The 25,630-nt window shown below is 37.1% G+C and overlaps 1 protein-coding gene across 1 annotated transcript in view; it reads left to right on the forward strand.

Annotated features, from left to right (window-relative positions):
- Window positions 1-1,105: 1,105 nt before the first annotated feature.
- Window positions 1,106-25,630, forward strand: part of LARS2 (leucyl-tRNA synthetase 2, mitochondrial) — an 84,297-nt gene continuing 59,772 nt past the window's right edge. The window contains exons 1-6 of the mRNA XM_054274150.1: window positions 1,106-1,176; window positions 3,975-4,225; window positions 6,059-6,187; window positions 15,527-15,618; window positions 17,435-17,495; window positions 25,128-25,217. Coding sequence (XP_054130125.1) covers window positions 3,992-4,225; window positions 6,059-6,187; window positions 15,527-15,618; window positions 17,435-17,495; window positions 25,128-25,217 — 606 coding nt within the window. The 5' untranslated portion in view covers window positions 1,106-1,176; window positions 3,975-3,991. The remainder of the gene's footprint in view (window positions 1,177-3,974; window positions 4,226-6,058; window positions 6,188-15,526; window positions 15,619-17,434; window positions 17,496-25,127; window positions 25,218-25,630) is intronic.

The following is a 25,630-nucleotide window of genomic DNA, read 5'->3' on the forward strand; positions in this document are numbered from 1 at the left end:
CATCCTACAGCACCAAGCACAGGATTGAGCCCAGACAGTTCCCAAATATCTCAAATGAGGGAGACTCCACAACCTCTCTGGGCAGTCTGTTCCAGGGCACAGTCACTGCACAGCAAATAAATTCTTCCTCTTGTTCAGCTGGAACCTCCTGTGCAGCAGTTTCTGCCTACATCAGTTGTCTCATGTCCTACTGCTTGGCACCACCGAGAAGAGCCTGGAAACATCCTCTCAGCACCGCCACTTTAGGTATTTATTTATGTGAAAAATGCATATTTTATGACTGGCTTTTCGCAAATATTAAAATGAATATTATATGTGTTGTGTTAGAAAGTAACGCTGTATTAATTCTCTTAAGTAGTGTGTTAAATATAGTTTTAAGTTATAAAAAATGTTAGAATAGAAACTATGCTCTGTAAGATATTTTTTTAAAGAAAGGACTTGCAGCGAGATAGCAGCCACAGGACACCTAAATCTTTCAGAGAAAAAGAATTTATTGCCCTCTTATCAGAAGAAACTGAACTTCTTCCCGCCTCGCGGGCGCTGTTAAGATTCAGATGAAGAAATTGAGGATGACCAGACAGAATCCTGTATTTGAATGGAATTTATGCATCATGTATGAAGTGTATGAATATGCAACAGGCTACTGTTTTTAAGGGTTAATCCTTTGTTAACGTGTGTCTTTTTTCGGGCTCGTGCTGCCCAGAAAAAGGTACCTGGACGTCCGTAACTCTTTGTTTCTATTGTTTCATATTGTCCTAATTAAAATTGTCGAAATTATTTTTACTCTAATTGTATTACTATTTTTATAACCATTTTATTACTATTAGACTTTTAAAATTAAAAAAAAAAAACAAACCAGCAAGTGATTGGCGTTTTTCACAATAAACTTTAATGAGGGCCCCTCTCTTCTCAAGGCCGAGCAGGTTCTGTGCATTTTCTACAGAGCTGAATCCCGGTTAGTTTTTTTTTTTTTTTAATATCATTATTTTTTACTCTTGTTCTACCTTTCCACGTTACTTTCGGGAAAGGAGGAAACTCTTCCCGCTGCCTCCCCGCGCGGAGCTCCCGCCCCGTCGGGCGGTGCCAAGGGCGGAGGCGGCGCCTCGCTCCGGCACCGACACGCCAAGATGGCGGCGCCCGCGGCCCGGCGGGGGAGCTGAGGGAGGGCGCGTGCAGGTAACGGTCCCCCCTCGCCCGGCCCCGCCTCACGCCCCCCGCCCGCCGGAGCCGCGCTAATCCCGCCGCCCGCCGCTTCCCAAAGCCTCCTCCTTTGGGCTCCTTGCCCGCGCCCAGCCGGCTCTCCCGGCGATCCTGCGCCCACGGAGTTCCCCCCTCCTCCAGCCTCCCTCTGTCACCGCTTCCCCGTTCGCTCCGTCCCGCCTGCTCCCCGTGCAAGCTTGTCCAGCGGTGGGACACGCCCCCATTCCCGCGGGGCTGAGTGAAATGTGCTGGGCCTCGTTAGTCAGTTTCCAGGACTTTAATTCAGTCTCCGGTGTGCTTACTGTCTTTCCAAACGTTTTTTGTGTCAGGGAGGTTTACATTGGGTATTAGGAAAAGGTTCTTCCCCCAGAGGGTGGTTGGGCGCTGAACAGGCTCCCCAGGGAGGTGGTCACGGCCCCAAGCCTGACAGAGCTCAAGAAGGGCTTGGACTGTGCTCCTGAGCACATGGTGTGACTCTTGGGGATGGTTCTGTGCAGGCCCAGGAGCTGGAGTCAGCGATCCTTGTGCATCCCTTGTAGCTCAGGACATTCTGTGATTTATTTCTCTATCAGACCAGCCCCTTCCTCCTTGCTTGGCACAGCTGCCTGAGCGAGACAGTTTTAGGCTCCTAACCTGCTCCTTGAAAGACTCACACAGCACTGGGCTGGAGTGCCCTTAAGTGGGGCAGGGAGAGGCACTCTCCTTGTCCTAGTGCCATGCACACAAGCCTGGAAAGGAAAAACAGCTTAGTGCTCTGTCTTCTGGATTTGATTATCCTTTGTGCCATGGAGCAGCAAGGACACTGCAATTCTCTTTCTCATCCTGAAATTGCATCTATTTGAATGAGCATAGTGGTAGTGCTGTGTGCCCTTGTCTGTGGCTGTTTTCTCACTCCCACCCACTGCTCTGATCCCTGCCTGGGTGACCTGTAGGGCCTGAGGTCACCCAAATGTGCCCTCTCAGGCATGACATGGCTGGTGGGCTTCCTTGAGCTGTGCACAGGCATGGGGTCTGTGTTCTTTCTGGCTCAGAATCCCAGAATCAATTAAGTTGGAAAAGACCTCTGAGATCATGGAGTCTAAGCCATGACCAAACATCACCCTCTCAACCAGGCCTTGGCACTGACTGTCATGTCCAGTCTTTCCTTAAACACCTCCAGGGATGGTGACTCCACCACATCCTTGGCAAACCCATTCCAATATCTAATCACCCCTTCTGGGAAAAAATTCTTCCTGGCGTCCAACATAAACCTCCCCATGTGCAGCTTGAGACTGTCTTCTCTCATCCACCAGTCTCCTTTCAGTAAAGTATTATACACACATGTAGTAGCTCCTGGGCTTTAAAATACTTCCTTTGTAAACCAGCAGTGCTGAAATTGGCTTGTATAAGGAAGCACTCCTTTCTGTTGTAAAATAAATCAATAGAAATGAGACATAAGTAATAAGAAAATAATTAGTAAAAGTAAGCAAAAAACTTTGAAGTACTGAGATGCTAATTTTGAGATGAGTGTGATGTTACGGGCTGGGCGAAGTTGGAGTCTCCTGAATGACTCATGTGCGCCTGAACTGGGAATCCTGAGTACAGTCCTGGATCTGTTTTTATTACAAATGAGAGAGATTATGGAGGGTAGCAACAAGAAATCCAAAGCACTGATGTGACATAAGTGAGGGAGTGTTTATAAGACCCTGCTTGATAAGTAAGGGAGAAAAGGAGCAATTCTCTGCATAGGTAATGAGACAGGCAGTGAGGGTTTGTGTGTGCATGTATGGTGAATGTTAAAGGAAGCATAACTCCCACTAGCTTGCTGGGGATCTAATTTAGGTGCTATAGCAATTATTTCTACTGATAATGTTTCTACCTTATGGGAAATGCATAAGTAAAATCTTTTCTTATTCAGAGTTTCTCTACACTGAGATTTTACTGATGTAACTCTGCAAGGAAAATTCTGAACTGACTGAAACAGCTAGTTTGGTACAAGTGTATTGGGCAAAATTAAAAAGAGAAAAACAACACCAAAGCACCAAAACCAACCATAGAGAATAGAAAATACTGATGTAAAAATACCATTAAAAAAAAAGGCAGTCAAGATGAAGAGGAAATTGCAGAGTAGAGGTTCTTTTAATGCCATATTTCCTACTGTAGGAAGTAAAATCAGCAAAAATCTTGTTGAGACTGATCCCAGATATGGGAGCTGTTCAATCTTTTCCCATCTGAGTAGCTTAGAAGATTCTCTCTGAAGCATTTGAGGAGTTAACCAGATTTTTAGTTGAAAAAGAAAGCCTTAGCAAAATAGTTGGTTTAGAATATATGGTTGAAATCTACTAATTATAGTCATCCTCCCCCATCTCTTTTCAGTGATGACAAATTCAGTATTTTTACAGTATAATTTCATCCAACTTCCTTTTCTCTCTGTTTCATTCTGAATTTTTACTAACACCCTGTTAGCCATCTATTCAGGCAGTGGAGCTTCTGGAACCTTCAATTGACTGATTATGCCTTTATGGGAGACTGAATGCAAGAGTTTTATTTTATTAGATAAGACATCTAACACAATGGTTTTGTTCTGTGCGAGGCCACAGTTAGTTCTCTTGACTAAAAAATACATACTTTTAGAATTCAGACACGGAAATAAAATGCAAGTTCCATGAAAAGCAGCTGAGTAGACTAAGTCAAGCTAAAATAATTTAATAGCTACTGCTTTTCAGTATAATCATAATAATCATTGAATTCTTGTTATGTATTGTGGCATGAAATACATATTTTTGTCTTTTCAGGTACCATAACCTCAAGAATGCAGTCGGTTTATCAAAGAGCTGGCCCTTGTTCCTCCTGTTTGAAGAGACAACTAAATGGCTTCCTGGGATTAATTAAATGGCAGAGAAGACTGGTTCCTGCTTGTGTGAGAACCATTTACAGTGAGACGGGCAAATGGGAAAAAAACTATGGGTTGGAGACAAGGAAACAAGTTGAGAATTGGTGGTTCCCAAGAATAAAGGAACAGTTCTGCAGAATTTCAGAAACTGATGTAAGCAATATGAGAAATGTGGAGATTACATGTTTATATTTTTTGTTTTCTTAGAATGAAATTAATTGAAACTTACTTAGTACAGATGGCTTTTAATGATTAGATGTGCATTACGTTTCGGGGGAAAACACTTTCATGTAGATTATTGAAAACCATTAATGAAATAAGTAAACAAAAATAATTTTTAAAATCCTGAGGAAAAATACAGTAATAGGCAAAGTATAAACTTGTACATTTAGGAAGGGTTTAAGTAATCAGTTATTTCTTTGCATATTATATGATATTTGGCACTTAATTATTTAAAGTATTAAAAGAAACATCTAATCGTAACTTTTGTAAACAATTTTCTCAAGGTTCTGTTCCCCACAAATCTATGACAAATCTATCACACTACACCCTGTGACTCACTAAAATCTGTGTAAAGGGAAAAAGATTTTTTAATATTTTCTGGTTTACAGTCTCATAGGAATAGTAAGTGACTTGAAGAAAAAAAAGTTTTCCCATGCAATAAAAGATCTTGAAAACAGCTGTATCGCAGTCTCTGACTCTTTTTGCCTTCACAATTATTTTGTCACAATAGATAAAAAACACTTTTGTGGCTCTTGATGTTTTTTTGTTCATCTCCCTTAAAATTTGCCTTTTCTCTGACAAAAAAAAAAAATCTATCAAAATGTTGAAGAGAGAAAAGAGCTTGCTTTTTCTGGGGAAGAAAACTGAGATGAAATGATGTGCATGTATACCTGTAGCAGGGAAAGCATTCATTTAGACTTGTGCCTTTTATATACATATGTACGTAGGAGTCATATGTAGGATACGTGTGCTAAGTTCTAAGTTGTATTTTTAATGATATTTTTGTTTTATCCTTACAGTTGAAGGATAAAGTTATTAAGAGGCAAAGGATATTAAGAGGCAAATAGTGTGTAGTGCTCAGATTGTTTCTGATTTTGCTGTGATTGAACAAAAGTGATAAAGAGATATTATTTGACAAATACTAATAGAGTTTTATTCAGAACAGTAAAAGCTGAAAGCTGCCTGTAATTTTTTTATTATTAACAAGAAAAATAATATAAGGATTCAGCAAGTATCAGTGGCACTTGATACTATCAATGTATCAGTGATGAATTCAGTGGTAATCAAGATGTGTTAGGAATAATTGATGTGCAAGAGGATTTGTGATTTCTTTGTAACTTTTGTCATTTTAATTAAACCTAAGTAAATGAAGTTTTTTGTTTCTTTTCATTATGCAAAATCTTGCTTGTAAGATGTGTTTGGATCTGAGAATACATAGTGAAACTGAACCGTTTCCCTTTAGCAGATGTTCATGCAATTGCAAATGATGCAGTCACTCTGGGAGTTACTGCAGTTCAGATGACAAAAAGCTACTGGCCAGGAGTGAGCTCTGTGTTTGTTGTAGATACAAAGTAAAACATTAATTATTTAAACTGTTATAAGTGTAATTTAATTGCTATGTTTTCATGTTTTTGTTGGGGCAGACTAAGAACACACAGATAATCAGTTGCAGATGCTATAGTTAAGCTCCAGTTCTGTCAATATAGCTTTTTTCAGTAAAAATGAATTAATTTTCATAACATTTAAGTGCCATAGAAATACCAGTATAAATTGATGAGATGGCAGCAAAGTCTGGTAAAACACCTCCATTTACAGCCCCAAAGAATTTGATCCAATGAACTTTGTCAGTGCTCACTTGGATCAGTTCCAGCAGAGCTGTGTTTCTCTTTATGGTGTCGTGTAGTAGTTTATAACGCGCATGTGTATTTGTTCAAGTGAAATGCAAACTCATGTAGTTACTAGTTTCTAAACATTTCTTTCTAGAAATCAAGACCAAAATTTTATGTGCTTTCTATGTTCCCATATCCTTCTGGGAAGCTTCACATGGGCCATGTTCGTGTCTACACCATCAGTGATGCAGTAGCTCGGTTCCAGAAAATGAGAGGGATGCAGGTAAGAATAGATCAGTGGTAGAACTGGGTTGGGGTTTTTTATATTTTAATATCACAATCGATCAGGAAATTAGTATTTACCAAAATCCATGAAAGTGGAGTATGTGCTACAGGTGTGTAGATAATGACCTGTGAAGCTTTGAATCCTGAAATTTGAGAGTTTTATTAAAGCCAGTGGTGTTCAGAGCTCACTGTCGGTAGGAGTGGTTGGAAGCTATCTCAGATGATAACAGCTGGTGCTGTATGAGGTGCCTGAATCTACTGATGTGTGGCACAATGTCACTGAGACCTTTGGGCCACACAGTTTCTGTGAGAGGAGGCTGACAACCCTCCTGCCAGCTGGGTGGGACCAGGGGGGAGGAAAAGATGTACCTGGCAAGAGAAAAGAGATACCACCAAAACCAACTGCTTTCACCTCTTCTGCTCCTGAGAACCAGTTCATGTCACTTGTCAGATGCAGATGCCTCTGTGCCTGCTGGGAGAGAAACCTCTTTTTTTTTGTGACTGCTGCAAGTCGGACGAACAGGATCATGCCATATGTTACATCATGTGTGTGTAGCTGAAAGTTTCTGTCCTGTAGCATCTGACCCCTTGGCTTGCCCATTTCAGCCTTGCTCATATATATGAAATATCCTCTGAAGGTGCAGGCCTACGAGGTAGGCTAAGTCTTAACTTTCTTGCTACATCTGCAAGGAGAAATCCCATTTTCCCTTCCACATTTCTCTGTTTCCCAGTCTCCCCCACGCCTGCCATAATTTCTCCTCACTGCCTTCTGTCTCTCCATTAGGTTGAAGGGGTGGCTGAGAGCCTTGTCCCTGCAATCTGCAGTGGGATCTTGGCTGGCATTCCGCAGTAAAGGCTGGCAAGGTAAAATTTGAAGGATGTAAGGAAGGTGTAGGAGAACTGTGGCCTGAGTGAGAGCCATATTACAGAGGAAAGACATTTGGTAGAGGGAAAATGTGAAGAAGCTGGGAAAACAGTAGGAAGGAGGAATATGGAAAGAGAAGGGAACAAAAAGAGGAAAATAGTATAGGCAAGGATCTAGGATGACAGGAAGCAGTCTCTCTATTGTACAAGAGTGATGGAGCAGCTCAAGAATACAGGTATCAACCTCAAAAGAGTACAGAGAAGATGAAATTGAGAAAGAATGTTAGTTGCTGGTCGTGGTAATAAGTGCAATTTCCTTGCTACAAGTGCTGAAGAAGTGTAGCATTTCCTGGATTTATCACCATCCCTGAGACTCTGATAGGTATTGTCACTGCATTATTCAGTGTGCTGCCTTTCCACTTACTATGTGTTTTTTGCCAGTGATGAGCATACCATGCACTGAAATACCTGCTGCTGCTCTACAGATATGCATTCTTAGGCTTCCAAAATTGCAGGAAAAAGAAATAAATGCCTTAGACTTTAAATGGGAAGAAACCCTAATGTCTGTTATAACACTTACATTTCCTGACTCCTCTGAATGACCAGAACTTGGATGTTACTAAAAAAATGCAGCTAACAGGGCATTTGAAGGGATGCTTGATTTTTGCTTGATGTTAAGACCATTCATGAAATGTCATTTCAGGATAGAGCCATCTCTTATCAATAGCAGGGAAGGTAGCCAGTAAATTGCTGTTCAGAAAGATGAAAACTTGCTGCTTCTTGTACTTGTGAAAATAAAGTGAAAATAATTATCTGCATCCAGTAGCATGCTCTAGTTGTAAATTTTTGAATACAAGGTAAGTAGGCACTTGAATGGAAACATTTGGAGAAAAGTAAAAAGATAATATAATTCCAGTGAAATGCAAGAGCCACTATGCAAACAAGTTTTTATTTCCACGTTTGTCTAGATGTTTTATGGAAAATTTTTTCCAGACTTTTCAAGTTTTTATATCTTGCATTTCAGCACATTTTTATATTTTATGTAAAAATTACTTCGAAGAAGTGCCTGTAGAACATGCTGGATTTCTAAAAATACTTATATCTTCTGTTATGTTAACCAGTTTGAACATCTATTTTTGACTAAAGGTGGGCAGCCAAAGAATTTAACTTTCATTTATTATTAAGAGACATTAAAAATCTCTCAGATGATTTTCTGGGTATGTCAGATTAATAGGCATTGTGTTATTGATGTGCATTAACTTGCTGGAACTTACATTTACTTGAAAGAACTTTTCCTTTATTGCCCGTGCTAATTTCTCCATCACTTAGAATTAGAGTCTGTATAATTGATTTTCTCTTTGCAATTAATTTATCAAACTCTAAAGCTTCTCTCTGCCTTTTTCATGGTTGTACAGTCTGTCAAAGGTTATTATGATGTTTAAGATACTGTGATGATTGTAAGCTAAGACGTGGTTATATCATGAAACTTTATATATTCCCTAGAAAAATTAATTTGTCTCTGTATTCAAGGAATTACTGGAATTCTTCAGTGTATATAAAGAAAGAATGCTTTAGAAACAGAACTGTTAGTATGCATAATTTTGAAGTTATTCTATTGATCTTCTATTTCTTTCTCAAAATTCTGCTGTAATATTCTATGTTTGAAAGCCTAGGGACTACTAATTTTTCTCTAATCAAAAATCTGAGAAGTGAATCAATATCAGGCATTCAATGCAAGGTTAGGGTAAGATTTTTGAGCAACAATGCTGTTTAAACTTTGCATCCATCATTTTCAAATTAAAAGAAAAGTATAAGGCAATGAGAAATGATGGGCTGTTACAATGAAAGTTACAGACAAAACCATTCACATTTACAGTTCCCAGGGAAAGCTTCAGACTACAATGTATATTTGTTATTTAATAAACAGTGAGGGGAAACGTCTATCATGTGTATGTAGTTGACAAGAATGTATGATTGAGTAAGAGATTAATTTATATTGAACAAGGTGTAGGTATTTTTCATAAAGAATGCCTTACTGAGAAAACAGTAAATTAGTTACATCTTGATTTAATCTGAGCAGGCAAGAATTGGCCTATATTTTGTAATATTTTAGTGAGGATAGGCTAGAATACATTTACAAAGGGATTATTTTGAATGCAGTTGCATAATTTCTTCATATTGGAAGTATTTTGAAATTTTAACAGGAAAGTTTTTAATCATTTGGATTCTGTGGTGGTTTTGGTTTTTCTAAAATGTAACATTAGTATTCAATTTTTTTTCCGCTCCATAAGTTCTGATTTTGTTTCAGTTAAAATATTCTAGAGAGGTAATGCACACTGAACTCCACAGTTATTTCCCAGAAACCTGTACTGCTTTAAGTGTGAAAATAAATATCTATTGCTCTTTTCCCCACCTTGTTTCCGAAAGAAATACTGCTTCAATATAAAACTGTAGATGAAAGCATTGTAAAGCATTGTCTTGTTCCAGCAGTCACTCCTCAAGGACCTGTAGGCAGTGCATGGGAAGCAAGCTGTCATGCGCTTGGATTGGGTTGCTGGATAAATGATTTGTAGAGTACATGTGTTAGAAGGTTACTTGTTTACATTTTGATTACTGAAGATGAAGTTTGAAGTCTCTGCCTGGGAAATGTAAGCCATATAGATTGCTTAGCATGGCTGCACTGAGCTGGTCTTTCCAGAGTGTGTTAAGGGTGACATGTTTCTTGAAGTGCAATTAAAACAGTTTTTATATATGGAGATTTCTACATCTTATTTAAAACGTGTTTATTATAAAATGCTATGAAAAAGTAATGTATATATTTTAAATTACAAATTTATAGTTGTTAATAAATCAGTCCAGAACTATTATGTGTAGTTTCTGGTTGTGTTTACTCTGTGAATTTACATGCATGTTGTGAATGCAAATGTAGGAGTTTTGTAAGAAATTATTTCCTATTCATTATTTGAGATTGCTGTGTAGAAATGATAGAGATATTCATGGTGATTTTCACTATGGCAGATTTCCAGTGGGCTGTTGCTCTGGGAAAAAGTATTTACCATTACTTTATCATGCTATCGTTAGCATGTCTTTGATAAATTCCAAAGTGGATAATTTGTGCCTCTCAGAAGACCGAGAATAATTCCCTTAGTGATCAGTAAACAGAATGATTCAGTTCAATAGTTCTTGTGATATCTTCGTAATGAAACTGGTACCAAAGCCAGGCAGTCACATGTGAGAGTTGTACAGAACTGAGAATAGTCCTTTCTGTAGTCAAATCAGGGGGAAATTCCTGCATGCTAGAATCACACTATACTCATTATTTCTTAATTTATACTTAAACTGGGATGGATGGGATTAAAATATAGTCAGTGATATTTCTGCAATGCCTCTAAATGACTTGAAGAGCGTTTTCTTTTAATCTGTAACATATCTACTTTTTAATTGGATGTATTTTCATTCATTATTTTCCCTTTCAGCAGTGAATCTTAATGCTCTTGAAATTGCAAAAGTGAATGGTATTGAAGCCAGACAGGCAAGTTTAATTAAAACTCTATAATTAATCATCAGTAGGATGAATTATTTCGATACAGATCCGTTTTCTGATCATCACTACCTGCTATTCTCCACTTTTTTTTGTGAGGCTTTTGTATCCTTTTGTCAGGTTATTTCATGTGGTATAAATTAAGTAGCAAATATTACAAGTATTGTGTGTGAATTGAATCTTATTTAATTTCAGTTTTCCCACAACCTGTACTGAAGGTGTTAATGAGCTCACTCTGTTTCATTTTGAAAGAAAAAGAGAAAATGAGATATAATTTTAAATATAATTATGTTAGACAAGAATGTGTGAGATTAAGAAGGCAAAAGATAACTTTGTTCTCAAAATGTGTGTGGTATTCTGTGGATGTTGAGTAATTTCTCATATCTTATATCCTATGAGAATAAAAATAAATGGGCATTTTATGTTTTGATAGAAATCTGTATGGTTTGATTATTAGAGAGTACCTTCTCTAATGTGCAGCACTATGTTGCAGAGAAGCATTGAAATAGTCCTTTTTAGGATCTACACTGGTCAAAAATTCCTTATTTTTTTCTTTTTTCAGGTGTGCCTTGTCTGCTTGGGGGAGTTGTCTGTTTGTTTGTTTATGGTAATTTTTACCTGTTGTGCAATGATGTCTCTTACCTATAGTGGTTAAAAGAGAATCTAGGCTTCACACAAGGGGAGGTCTTGTATTTGAAGTGTGCTGTAATACGCCAGTTTACACCAGATTTTCAACAAGTTCAGCCCACTGTGGGCAGCCAATGGAAGGAGCAGCCATCCTTTCCATTGCCCTCTCCACCTGCAAGTCCTCGCTCTCTCATGTCTGTGATTGCACAATTGCAAGATCCATGATGGAGCCAGGGGTGTTTTATGGCAGCTGGAACTTGCAATCATGGATTGCCTGTTTTGCCAGCCCTTTTTGGTTAGTTCATGTCGAGTGTGTCATGGGGCTGCAAGCAGAGATAGGAACATAGACTTTGCTGTATCAATTCAAACCACTAATTTGTCAGCAAGCCTCTTAATTTTCATTTCTGGTCATCTTCTTTTATTACACATTCTCTGAATTAAATATATTTATCTGCAGGCCTTTCTGACACTGAGTCTACCAGCTTTCTTAAAATTTAGAATGCATTGATCTGAGTGTAAGAACGGTATGTCAGCTCCCTGGTCATAGTTCTGAGGCATACTGAGTACATCAGGAGAGCAAACATGTTCTTTGTGTCCTTACAAAGACCGAGGAAAATTCACTGAATCACCAGCCCTGGTTATGCTGATGGAGGCTTAGAGCTGAGTGTTATGAGATCATTGTCAGCTCTGTGTTATACAGTACACTGATCTCACCTACTGATGTCAGTGTGATGAGCTGATTGTTACAGCAGTGAACAGATGAGAATGCTCAGAGAGGAAGAGCTGAGATCTCAGCATTCAATCAAGGGAGTTTCTGTGCCTTCCTACTCTTGGTCCCACAGTAACATGAAGAGCTCTAGCCATCACTAACAACAGATGTTTGACCATGCTGGGAAATGATTCTTAAAAATGCTTCAAGCCAGAGTCTTTGGGATCTAAAATGTTTCAAGATGCAACTGGTTTTATTTTTAATAATTTGTTCCTAAAAAGCCCATTCAGTGTCGTAGTTACTGAGCACTTTGTTCCCTACATGCTATTTAATCACTTCCTTGTAACCTTTTATACTCCTGTGCAAACCGTGTTAAATGTTAGAAAATGCCAGTGTTTTGTAGTTGATCCTGCATGGTCATGTGAGCTTCTGAGGATCTGAAGTTATACCATGTGTGTTCAACACTAACCTGAGAGTCTCCAGCACGAGGAGTTCACCTGTCCACTTCCTTGTGAGGATGAACACACAGCTGCCTTTGGTGATGGCACTGCCTTTTGCCATTGTAAAATGGCTGGAACTACAGCCTGCCTTGTTTTACCTGGTGTAGGCACCCTTAGACTTTATGCAGCCTCCTGTTTAACAAAATACAGTAATTTGTTTTTCTTTCTCCTTGAGGCTTAGAGAAGTGGTGTTTGGAAGAATGGTCACGGCAGCGAGCAGAATGGATCCCTCAGTTGCATAAAGTTTAGAGGTTGCTGTTGAAAGCAGTCAAGTCAGCATTCAAGAAAGTGGATGACTTGTTTTTCTTCTGCTCATCTGTGCTGCTAGAGAGAGCAGCCATGTTTTCTGCTAGTTAGGCCAGTGACCAACCCATCAAAGAGCTACAAGGAATAACCCTTTGGTCTTCAAAACTGCTTTCTATTTTTTTCTTCATATTTTTAATTTGCTTTGAACACTCAAACTGTTCCTTTTTCCTTTGTGCCAACTTTTGACATGCTAGTTGCATATTTTCTTCTGCTCTTCCTTGTCTTTTCACATTTTTATGTTGAATAACTAGAGTTAAGATGTAATGTCAAATGCTGGGTGGAGACTGTGGCATTTTTGCTGCAGATTACAGCCAGAAGGAGCTGACCTGTTGTTTAGACAAATGCATTTCATAAATCATTCAAATCCATTCATGGTAGAAAATTAAAAGAGACAATAAACTTGAAATCATTTTCTAAACCCCTGTGCATGTTACATTCATCTCTATAGCAACTACATAAATAGATCTATCCTGGAGGCTAATTTGAGGATATTTTTAATGTCTCTTTAAATTCAGTTTTCTGATTGAAACTTGAATTAGCATACTTCTTCAGACCTTTAGCTTGAGGAATGCTATTGGTCGTTAAATTGAACTTTTGAATGTGAAGAGTGGATATGGCATTTTTTGATAAATGCTAGAATTTGGAAGATCTGCGAGCACAGGTTGCTCCTTCCAGCACTGATGGTACAGGGTTAAAATGTCTGCACATGAACTGTCTGGAGCACCCATCAGCCCTTTTGGGGAGTCTGTAGCTGGTAGTGAAGTTGTTTTTCCCACATCTTTTTGCTCAGGGCCATGAGAAATGAGATTGTGTCTTGCGTTTGGCTGCCTGTCTGTATCCAGGAGATCATCAGAAGCCAGATTTTACAAAAATTAACCAAGAGTGATTCTTTCTAATCTCACTTAATGTGCATCAATTTGTATTTGTAAGAATGTAAAGGCAGGACATTAAATAGAGAAAATAGGGCATTTAAATAGAGAAAACATGTATTATACATGGGGAAAAAAATCTGGTTTTTTCCATCACATCTGTCCAGAGGTCGGTTGTCAGCAATACTAGCGATCAAAAAGAACTGAGCTACATAAATTAATATTTTAAGATGTCCATAAAAATTCTGTTGATATTTATAGCTTATGTAAAGCATAACTTTTTTTTTTCTTTCATACCAATAGTTTTGATTGGTGGGTGGATGGGAGGGGAGGGGCTGGGCAGAGGTGTGTTTCAGTGGGGTGTTGAGAAGTGGTTTAGGCTCCAGCTGGCATTTTCCATGTAAAATCCCCCCTCTATATGTGAGGAAATAAGCAGTTAAGACTCATAATTTCTGATACCATGGTGTGAGGAGCAATAGTTTGTCTGATAGTTAGGGAGAGTTTTTAACATGGAATAGCATTCCAATTTCTGTTAGATTTAGACACCAAAAATGTGCTGTGCATGGGCCCTTATTGGGCTGGCTTGGATCACAGATAATCACAGGTTAATACCTTTGGTTTTGTTGTTGCACCAGTAGAGTAATGATAGACAGCAGGTTTAGTTTTAGATCAGTACTGAAAATGAGAATGGTGAAGAGTCACATCTATTAAATCCTGTTGCTTTTACACTGTTGGTGCCTAGGGCATCTTTATAAACACGTCTATAAAATATTTGTTATGAAATATTACATTAAGTCAGAAGATTGGAAAGCGGTGGCAAAGAAGAATAAAAATAATTCAAAGCAGTGACAAAAGTAGCTCTTATGCTTCTAAAATGAGGTGATTTTTCACATGGAGATGTATTATGAGATTAGTATGGCTGGGATTGCTCTTTTATGGCTTGTTTGCTTACATGCCACTAAGAAAGATGTTCTTTATATAAATAGATATTTTAAGGGGTAAAAATTTTGATTTCTTACAACTTGTAAAATGTTAGTCGTGTTTTGCTATTGTTAAACTTGTTTAATTTTAATAATGATTATTGAATTTATAGCACATTTGTAGGTTAAGAAATAGAATTGGCTTTATCAGGTATCCAATATATATGTGTTTAATGACAGCATCTTAAGTACTGGCCTTTCTTTTGTTGGTTATTAAAGAGGTTTTTTGAATACTTACCATATTGCTAGATTATTTTTCTAAATAACGTGCATGTTAACAGTAAGAATACATCTCTATTTCAACAGAAATTATCTATTATATTTTGTAGTAAACTTTTTTCCCACCTTTATTTATTTGTGATCATGAAATAATAATTTGTCTATCTGTAGTCTATATTTGCAAGAGATATTTCAGTAAAAATTGACTAAAACTGTTTTTCCTTATCTTCTTAATTTTATCTGGTGAATTTAAAGTTATAGATTATTTTTCTTTTATTTTGTTTTCAACACTAAGTAAAAAACTAGTAGGCTACACATCAGTCACAGTTGTAAAACTGTTGTTTCAACTATTTTTACTTAACATCTTCTGTTTTAGAATGAATATTTAGTTCTGTCCAGTGGCAGCATCAACTGCTGACTTTTACCACCACACAAACTTTCAAAGAGTTGGGTTTTGTCATTGTAAACCTGATATTGAAATAGTCCTGAGAGTTTATTGCATAATAATTTAAACTCCCTCTAACATCTCATTGTAGGTAACAAGTGCACTTCATAGTCATCTTTTAAAGCAAAGCTGGCCACAGTTGGCAAGTTTGGAAGAAGTTCAGCTCAGACTGAATGCTGGAATGCCAACACCATTCATTATTCAGAGGCCTCTCAGTGTGTTGCTGATACCATTCCAGAAAGTTGCATAACATTGTGGTTTTTCCTTTTGCTGACAGGTGATCAATCCAATGGGATGGGATGCGTTTGGTTTACCAGCAGAGAATGCTGCAGTTGAACATGGCCTTCACCCTGCAAGCTGGACACAAAGGTGAAATGAATTGAAATATGGCATTTTCACTGTGAATACCTGTACTGTGGCCCCCATGAATCAATAAAACAGAGCAAAACTAGCACAGAAGAAAGATGGTACGGGAAAGAACAGGGTTGTCTGAGACCAAGGTTATGTGAAAACATTTTATGGGACTGTGCAGATGACTCTGCTTTGAAAGATAAATATATTGGGATGATTTTCAAGGTTTTAATCTCAATGACTTTTAAATTGTAAAATGCTAAAATATCAAAAGAGAAGCATTTCCCAAACACCCAAACCAGCAGGTATAAATAAATCAAAATTTCATCATGGTGAGGTAAACCTTAGTATAGAGTACACAGTGGAAAATTACGAGTTACGTGGTTAGATTTACTAGCAGATTTTGGTACCATGGGAGAGAGGAAGAAGGTAGTTGGGGTTTTTTGAGATTGGATCTTGGGAAGTGCTAAGCAGCCATTATTGCTGCTGATTTCTGTGAACATTTTTGGTTTAGACCACAGAATGGGGTCTTATGTTCTCCTGATATTCTTTAAAATGAGTCAAATGTTATATAAGTAAACAGTTTCTGAAAACTACTTGGAAACCAATCTCCCTAAGTGAGGTTGTTGTACTCTCGAGGCAGTAATCTACCTGTGGTATCTTTATAGGCCTTGATCCGTTTCCTTCTTTGATAATGCTGTTTCTTTGGGTTTTGTTCATGCTTCTGGTCCCATCTTAAGATTCTTGATACTTTTCCAACAAAGATATTTAATACTAAATACTTACAGTACTCAGTTGTTCAGCACTGCAAGTTTTTTCTGGATCAGAATTAAATGCTTTGTTTCATGACTGTCAACTCAGCCGCTCTGGGAGGATAGATATTACTTTATCTGACACAATGTCTTTCAGTAGAAAGGTCAAAGTCCCTAAGAAATTTTAATCCATTTTACAGTATTTGAATGAATTCTCACCAGGTCACTAATTAATATTGTTTAATTGTGGGTATTTTAGCAAAGCACATTTAGTACATTTTCAAACTAAAGCTTCACTGTATATCCTGATGCATCTTACTTTACATTTGTAATTTAATCTGTTCAGAGCAGCATCTAACCTAACAGTGTGTGAGTTGATTAATGTTTATCTATGGTGATGCTGCCACCAGAGGTTTTGTAGTTCTTTGTCACCTCCCAGGATACAAGCTCTCACCACCTCCTTTGCACTGGCTCACCTGGTTTTGTGGGCCATAGTTTTGGTTTGATCAGCCTGTTGATCAGAGGGAGGAAAGAAATCTCGTGGGGTTTTTTTGGAGAATTTTTGTAGGGCATATCTTCGGCTGAATGGGTAGGCTGATTCACATTATTCTACAGCCACACAATCACCAGAGCCACAGCAAAATACAGCCAGGGTAGTGTTGCCAAAATAGAGCAGGATTAAGCTCAAAGTGGAAGTGTCCCCTACTGCATTGAGATTTGAGAGGGCCCTTTGACTCAACTGCAGTAAAGATAAATAAAAATAGTAAGAAGTGGTGCTTGGGTAATGCTTCCTTCAAACTACACTGCCATATTTACTTTTAAGTTGCATTCAAATCTTGGGGAAAAAATGTACTGCCTCATATACATACCCATGGGAATTGGACCATAATGTATTGGGGGCTTTTTCAAATTATTATTTGAGTATTCTGACAATTCTGAGTTTTACTGCTAGTGAGATCATAGTGTTTAGAGGTTAACTAGTGCTTTGGATTTCTCAGAACTCTATAAGCACCAGATTTTTTATATGATCACATGTTAGATCTTAAGCTAATAATTTTTCATTTATTATCATTATTTTGCAGTAACATTCAACACATGAGGAAACAGTTTGATGCGCTAGGTCTGTCTTTTACATGGGAAAGGGTAAGATTTTCTTTTTAAAATGGATACTACTTTATTTTATTGTATGATGGAGCATTGAGACCCATGGAATTTCACCATTCTATTTATGACAATACAGCTGTCTTTGGCAGTAACCAGTTTAAGTTGTTAAACTGTAAAATTGAGCTTTTTATCAGATTTGGCTAACTTTTAACATGCTGATATCATCTGATATCATCAATGCATAGGAGAATCTTTAAAGTAATTTTGATTTTGTATTTGCTTTTTATCTCTTTGAAGTATCAACTTTCTGTGTTAGAAATAAGGTAATAAACAGATATTTATGGAACAGCAATGCCTTTGTGCTAAGGTATGTGTTTTTTGAGGAGTGCTGTTTTCAATGCATGTGTCAAATGTTTAAAGATAGTAAATTGGAGTGGTGGCTCAGTTATGTTATTCCAAATTTTGAAGTATAAGCCTGCATTTTCATAAATGTTCATATCAGGATCATTTTGGAAACCAGAAATTTTATTTAAAACACTAATGCTTGAGAATCAGGTGTTCACCTTAAAAAACTTACCAACATGGTCAGACATAAGCTAATGCCATTTTTCCAGATAAAAAAGAAATTAGCGTTGGAAGCGATTGTGAGGTTATTGCATTTACCAGTGAATCAGTCACACTGCCTTTATATTCTCAGCAGTAGCTGCTGCTTATCACCTTAATGTGATTTTGAATAGAGTGATGGAGATGCTAATCTTGGTTTTTTATAGCAGTATTGTAGATCTGAAAAGGAAAAGCATTAGTTTTCTGACAGTCTGAGACATGCCATCTGTTTTCTTTAATCATGAAGGTGAAGTTGTTTATTTGTATGTCTTGCATCCAAAAAAACATTTTGTCATGTCTCATATAGGGAAGGATTTTCCAGTATAAGCCTTTTGAATAAGATTTAAATTTTCCTGGTAGCCAAAACAGTTGCTCTGAAAAGAAAAGATTTGTTGTGGAAGCTTCACTGCAGGCATTCTTGACATCTAATGTTTCAAGCTGTTGGTATCTCAGAGGTTGTCTGTGGTGTGGTGCAGCAGTATTGAAAGCAGTGGAATCCTGTGTGTAGGCTGTGTTATGGAGCACACGCGTGCACACACACACGAGTTCAGTGATGCAGGTTGCATTTCAAGAAAATTGAGAAAATTAGTGTCTCATGTATAAGCTTCTGTTTGGCCCTTCTGTCCTGAAAAACAGATGGAAAACTGGCAGTATTGAAAAGCATGGCAAGAAGTATAAGTGCCCAGGGAAAAATGATTTGTCATCTCTGCCTATTCTTCAAGAGTTACTTTCACTTTACTAGTAAACTGTATTTTAGTTAATGAACTTTCAGGAGTCTCTCAATACTTGTGGAAAAGGCTTTGATACCCTATTACTAACTCCATTTGAACCTGCTGTGTAGCTGAAATGCTCTAGAATGCTCTAGGGACACATAGTTGGTGCTTTTGAAAAGTAAGATTTTAAAACAGCTGAAAAATGTTCCTGGAAAGACAACACATGTTATAGTTTTCACTCCTTAGCTTATGAGTTAAGGTTTGTTTTACTTGGAAAGCCTGCCATACTAATTGGAGTAACAGTAACCTGAATGGTAGCCACAGAAACAGATACGTTTATTAATTGCAAAAAATGCATGATGCCCAAAATATTACGTGACTCCAAATGCACAGGTATTTGAGCTGGCCATGAAAGAAGCACCTGTGGAAATGGAAGGGCTAAGCTGTAGCAGGGTGTTTTACAGGCTGATAAAGCCTGCTTCTCTGCAGGCTCATTAGGCTGGGCATTAGAGCATCTTACTGCCTCAGCTGTACTGCTCCTGGGCTAACTCAAGCATCTTTGCACAGAAAAACACTGTGCTGTGCAAGTGCTTATCTTAAAAGTGAGCTATTTGAGGTAAGGAGTATTTTTTTATAATATTCTATACTTGTATGGCTCTAAATCAGTGGCTCACAAAATACTGTGACACTGCAAAAAACCCACTAGTATTAGTGACTCCTATGAACAGTCCAAGAAATACAGATTTTATATGGGTTGGTCTAATTAACCAAGACTATTACACAAAGCAGGGGCCTGTTTTTAATTGAATTTCCTTGATGTTGCTTAAATCTGCCCCTTTATTATGCTATTGCATAGTACTTACCAAATAATGCTGGAGGGAACCCATTCCCCTAACTTAGATCCATATTTTGATGTGTGGTGAATTGCTTTTTTAAAATGTGAATTTATGTTAACTGTCTCAGTCCTCTGTGCCCAGCTTAGAGTATATGCTTAAATGATGGGAAGGAAACTTGCATAAACTTTACCTTTTACATATGGTATGGGAAAAGAGAAATGGAAAAAAAAAAATCCATTTTGAGAACCTAGTGCATATAGCTGTCCCAAAGAGTCTTCCTGCTTATAGTCAGGTCTGCTTGTCAAGAAATTTGTGTCCAGGAACACAAAGACTCGTTAAATCTCATTGCTTGATAAAATTAGTATGAACAAATCCCTGTGCACTTGCAATGATAGAAGTTTCCTTTTATTTTTAAATGGTTTTTTTTTCATTGTTCTGTCTGTATTACAAATCAAAATGTGCAGGTACTTCTGTCTCATAGCTGTCAGTGAACTTACTTATCTAGTACGATATCATAAATAAGACATTTATTAAAAGCTAGCTTAATTAGATTAGATTATTTCAGTCAGGTTACAATGACACTTTAAAATTGCTCTCCTAAACAGAAAATCTAAGCAAATTCAAAATGAAATTAAATGAGTAGAATAACTCTGTAAGTACTTTGCCTTAGAGTAGTTTTGAATACAAATGATTATCTAATTTTTTTTACCTGAAACATGGAGGTATTTTAAGTGCCTCAAGTTAGAAGTATTATATTTGTAAATCACTTTGAAAATGGTGTGATTCTGGGGAGAGTTTTTTTTAAAGTAAGTAAGTGAGATAACATTTCTATTCTGAACATTTATGTTTCTCGGATGGAAGGATGAAAAGCTGAAGTTTGAGCATGGAAGAAATGTCTCTTAAGAGTCATTAAAAACACATGGAAAATTTTAAAAATCCCCAACATTATGTTTTGGGTTTAAGATAACTATAATCTGAGCATTCCTAGTGATCAGATTTTTTGAAAATACCACCGCAGACAGCATAACAAACTGCCTGTGACTTCTTTTGAACATTATTTTCAGCAGAATTAAACAGTATCATTTTCAATGATTCATATCATCAGCAACAAGAGATGAAAAGCATATAATGCTTATTCTTTATTTTGTTCAGGAGTGTCATCAGACCAAATGCATGTTCCCAGTCAGCCATCAGTTCACCAGTTATTATCAATCTGCAACTTTCTCCCAGGAAGTAGCTCTTTCTGTGAAGGTTTTTTAGTAATTTCAATTTCTGCATTCCAAGTGACATATTTTTTGCATGAGACTAATGTTCCCCGTCTGCTCTGTACATTAAAAAAATTAAATCTTTGGTAGATTTTTCTCTGTGCAGATTCTATTTAATTTTGAAGTTGTCATTTGTGTGTACTGCCTGAACATGCATAAAACCAACAGTACATAGATTACCTATGAAATTTTCTTCTCATCCACGTACCATTGACCCAATTATAATAAAATTTTTAAAAAAAGAAACTGTTGATACAAGACTGCTTTTTTTTTTTTTCAGAAAATATATTCGTGTTCCAAAATGTAGGCACTGTATGACATTTCTATTTGTAGCTAATAAAGCATAAAACTAAAGGCCTTTGAAATACAAATACTCAAATTAATTTAGAAATGTAGGTTGGTGTAGCTCCAAACCTCTGAAAATCAAATAATTATACTTCTAGATGAGGTAGTGCATGCCCTTGAAAACCAAAATAGGCAGATAGTTGATTAAAGACTGTTTTATCTTCCCAAATAGATTTTGAAAAAAATCCATCCTGACTTTTTCTTCTTATCTGCCTTTAAAGAGGTGCAACATGCCTGTCTTCAGGACAGCATAAGACTGTGCTAAAAATAAATTTATTATTAATAAACTAGGAAATTGCATATCTCCAGTCTAGTTATATGTTATTCATAAAGCCTGGTGGATCTTAGGAAAAAATAAATCTTTTCATGCAGCCTATAAATATTACTTTTATTTTTTAAAATATAGCCATGGAAGTAGTTTGAAGTTGTAACCTTATTCTTAAAAATACAAGCAAAAATGAATTATAAGGTCAGAGACTCATAATAGAACATTGTTAGAAGGGAGAAGGTTTAGAACAAATAATGAATTTCAAAACAAAGCATTTGAAAATTACTTTTCTTTTTATTAAACATCAAAATCTTTCATCTAGATTTAGCTGTTGTTTTTTGTTGGCTTTTTTTTTAATGCAGGATTTTTTACTATTGGTTACCCTTATTTTTATTGGTAGTTGAAAGGTACTCTTTAAAGCAGATTTCATAATAGCGAATAGCTTTTTGACCTTTTCATGGACCCTTTGCTTCCCACGTTGCAGTGATATCAAATCCAGATTGTAATACTACCATTTAGTCTGTAACTGAGAATTTCTTTGCAAAAATAAAAAAGTTACCGTCCCCTCTGGTATGGTATTTGTTTGGAACAAATTACTGTGCTGCAATAAATGGATTAAGCAAGGTAGTTTTTGGTAAGGATAGGGGTCTTTCTTATGCCTTGCCAGTATCTGCTCTTTTAAAAGCAAACCACCTGTACAGGTGATTAATTTAAATTCTTGTAATGAATTCTATTAATGAATGAGTGTCATTCCTGTAGAAATAAGGAACAGTAGCAGTAACCAAAGATAAAGATGCATTTTGGTGAGAGTGTCTGTTTAAATATGACAAAAGTAAAAGGCAAAATGGATAGGGGGAAGAGGGAGAGGCTTTCCCTGGCACTTCATAATACTGAAATGCTGAGGTGATGGGTGATCACTGCATCTCTCACAGAGCACTGAAGGGCACATGCTGAGCAGCATCTTATATATTTTTAGAAGAGTTTGGATTTTAAGTAGGTATTTTGTTTTTGTGGAAAATATGGTAATATCCTGTTCTATATATTCACTGTACTGCTTTATGATACAGGATTCTATATGTGTGCTGTAATGCCCGTGCTCAGATCGCAAATGAGAAGCAGAAATGTACAGTTTTTGGCAGGCTGGAATGGCTCCAGCATGCTACTTTTCAAACCCTTTTAGAAACTCTTTTGTGTATTTCTGAGTTAAGATAGTTCTGTCAGTGTTCTGTGGATCTTTGTCATGCTTACAGAGTATAAATAGAAATGTTAACATTCACCTTAATTTAAGCATGATGGCAGCCTAATGGAAACTTTTTACCAGGCATCATTCATTTAATCAAGGTCAGTAACTGGAATACACACAAAATTATTTATAACAGTAAATCTTACTGTGCTAAATGATAGGAAAAAAACCACCAAAACACATTTCAAGATTGACAGGAGTTTGCTGGCTTGTCTTCAGCACCTCATTTTACTTGTTAGTAATGTAATTTCTCTTTCTTCATTACCTTGAAATGTTACTACAAACATTCATGGTTATAGTTAAATTCTAAAGTTGATTAATCTTTTTGCGTCTCAGTGACCACACAGCAGATTTCTTTTTCACTGATACAGTCTGCTACATTTCTTTCAAAGAAATGTCTCTTTACTCCTTGTGAGAGATCGTGTACATGGGATTCTGTTTGCAGCAATTAGCTTGTATCTTGTAGCTCAAGCTTGTAACATGCTTGTTTAGATTGGGAAATGTAATTTTTTGGTTTCAGTTGACACATATCTGCCTTTCAGGGCCAAAAGGACCAATCTTCATTCTCTTTTCTATTTTTATTTGACAGCTCACTTTTGTTATCCTACCTATTTGCCTGTTGCTCACGTAATCTTATAATGTACTGAAAGGGATTGTGTCTCTTCTTTTGTGTGTCTGATACTCAGTGATGAAACTGTTGCCTGTAGTGGCATCACACTGGCATGAGAACTGTTGTCACTGTGTGAAGAAGCAGGGGGGGAAAAAAACTATTAAATGTGCTTAGTTGAAGAGATGGAAATCAGATTTTTATCAAGTGGGGTTTTTTTCAGTGCAGAGCAAAGGGTTTTAATCAAGCGACTGTTTTTCATTACTAGGTCTTCACATGCTGAGCTGAAAACTTGCCATTAAATGTCTCTTTTTGATCTTGAAAACCTCTTATACACACTTCTGAGGCACATTTATTCAAAGGTCATATTAATTGTTAAAAGCTATGTTTCAGCACTGGCATATAAAGTTCAAAGCAACTAGAATATAAAGTTGTAGAAAAAGAATAAAAATTTTTTGCTAGAGCATTTCAGATGTCATTTGAGTAGCAGATGATATTGCAAGAGCTGTGTGTAGTGGGAAGCTGGGTTGATGGGAAAGCCCACATGAAAGACATTTCACATTTAGAGCTATTTCTGATGCTTGATAACTACTCCAAATGGAATAAATTGTATCAGTGGCTTACTTTTTGTCAGTAACTTTAAAATCAAGAGATTCATATTAATTTAAAGTTCGGTGTAGAAGCCATCTTCCACTTCAAGCAGATATGTGGGTTCCCATTGCACCTGTGGAACCTGTGTTTGTGTTGAGAAAACAGGGAGTCTGTAATGATGGAATCCATTTGTTGTCTTTGCATATTAATGCTTATTTAAAGTTAGAGTTTTTTAAGAACAAACATTTAAAATATGGAGCTTCATAAGCAGTTGGTAAACAGCTTATTTTTTAATTATCAGAGTTCACTAAAAACTTAGCAAATGTTTTTGAGTTTTAAAAAAGCTATCCATTATATTGCAGCTTGCTGTTCTCGTAACTCCCATTCCTCCTGCTTATGTTGTCTTTTATTTTTATCTGTCTTTATTTCCTTCATAACCATCCTCCTCATTTGTGACTTCTATGACTCATTTTTTCCATACTTTAACCTAGAGCATCCTCGTAACTTGAGCTGCCTTGTCTTTTGGAGCAGTTGCTTGTTTGAGCTTTGGGTGTGAGCTGCCCTTCCCGAGCCTTACCCTGCACTCCAAGCTGTGTGCCCCGCACGGTCCGTGTGCCAGCAGCTCCTCAGCGCTGCTCTCTCTCTCTCTCTCTCTCTCTCTCTCTCTCTCCTCCTGCACCCACGGTTTCAGCTGGAAGCTCCTCGCTCTGCCTGCCTCACATCAGCCAGCTCCCTGCTGCCTCTGAGCATCCACAGCCTCTGCTCCTGCTTCCCATTGCTGAGCAACAGTGGGAAAGGCAGCCTGGCTAGGAAGGCTCTTTGAGAGAAGTCTGCTTTTTTTTTTTTTTTTTTTTTTTTAATTTTGCTGTTTCCTTGATCAGGCTGCTGTGATCACTTCCATTCATCTTCTGTTCTTATATATATCAGCTTTAATCTTACAGAGTTTTATATCGCACATTAACAGGGAAACTTTACCTTCTGCATTAAACCCACACAAAGCCAATGTTCTCTGGTGACTATCACTCATTGTGACTGTCATTCATTGTAAGCATTATACAAGTAAATAGGTTTGTACATGAATACATGCATAAATGTTTAATCTGTGGAATACATTATACACTCCTGGGTTAATTGTTGAAGTTAAAACAGTGTAGGAAAATTCTGAGAATAGTTTCAGAAATTTTTATTTCTTTTCTACAGGAGGTAACCACTTGCTTACCAGAGTACTACAAATGGACACAATATCTCTTTCTTAAGCTTTTTGAAGCTGGGATAGTGTATCAAAAAGAGGTAGGTACAAACTTTGACCTTCAACATTTTGCTGCTACACTAATTTAGATCACTCATGTCAGTGGCACATTTCTGCATTGTCCGTTCACAGTCATAAAGTGATTGTGCTCTGTTAGTTTTAAATCATTCTAAAATGGAATTAATTTTACATATAACAGAATTTTCTATGTAGCAGTTTATAACTAGCTAACTAACATGCATGGCCTTTGTAGCAAGTCAAGTCAGAAGTGTTTATTGTCAGAGATTTGCACTGAAGTGCAGGATCAGAATATAGCCTTTAGTTTTTTATTTCCTGGCTTTACTGTTTTCTAGATTTTATTGTCCCTCATGGAAGTACATGACATGGTGGTCATTAGGAGTCTGTTCAGCAGTAAGATTATTTACCTGTCTAACATTACTGTGATACTGTCTCA

Source organism: Melozone crissalis, unplaced genomic scaffold (assembly GCF_028551555.1).
Source record: "Melozone crissalis strain CALT ecotype California unplaced genomic scaffold, PUWL_Pcris_2 ptg000016l_1, whole genome shotgun sequence".
NCBI lineage: Eukaryota > Metazoa > Chordata > Aves > Passeriformes > Passerellidae > Melozone > Melozone crissalis.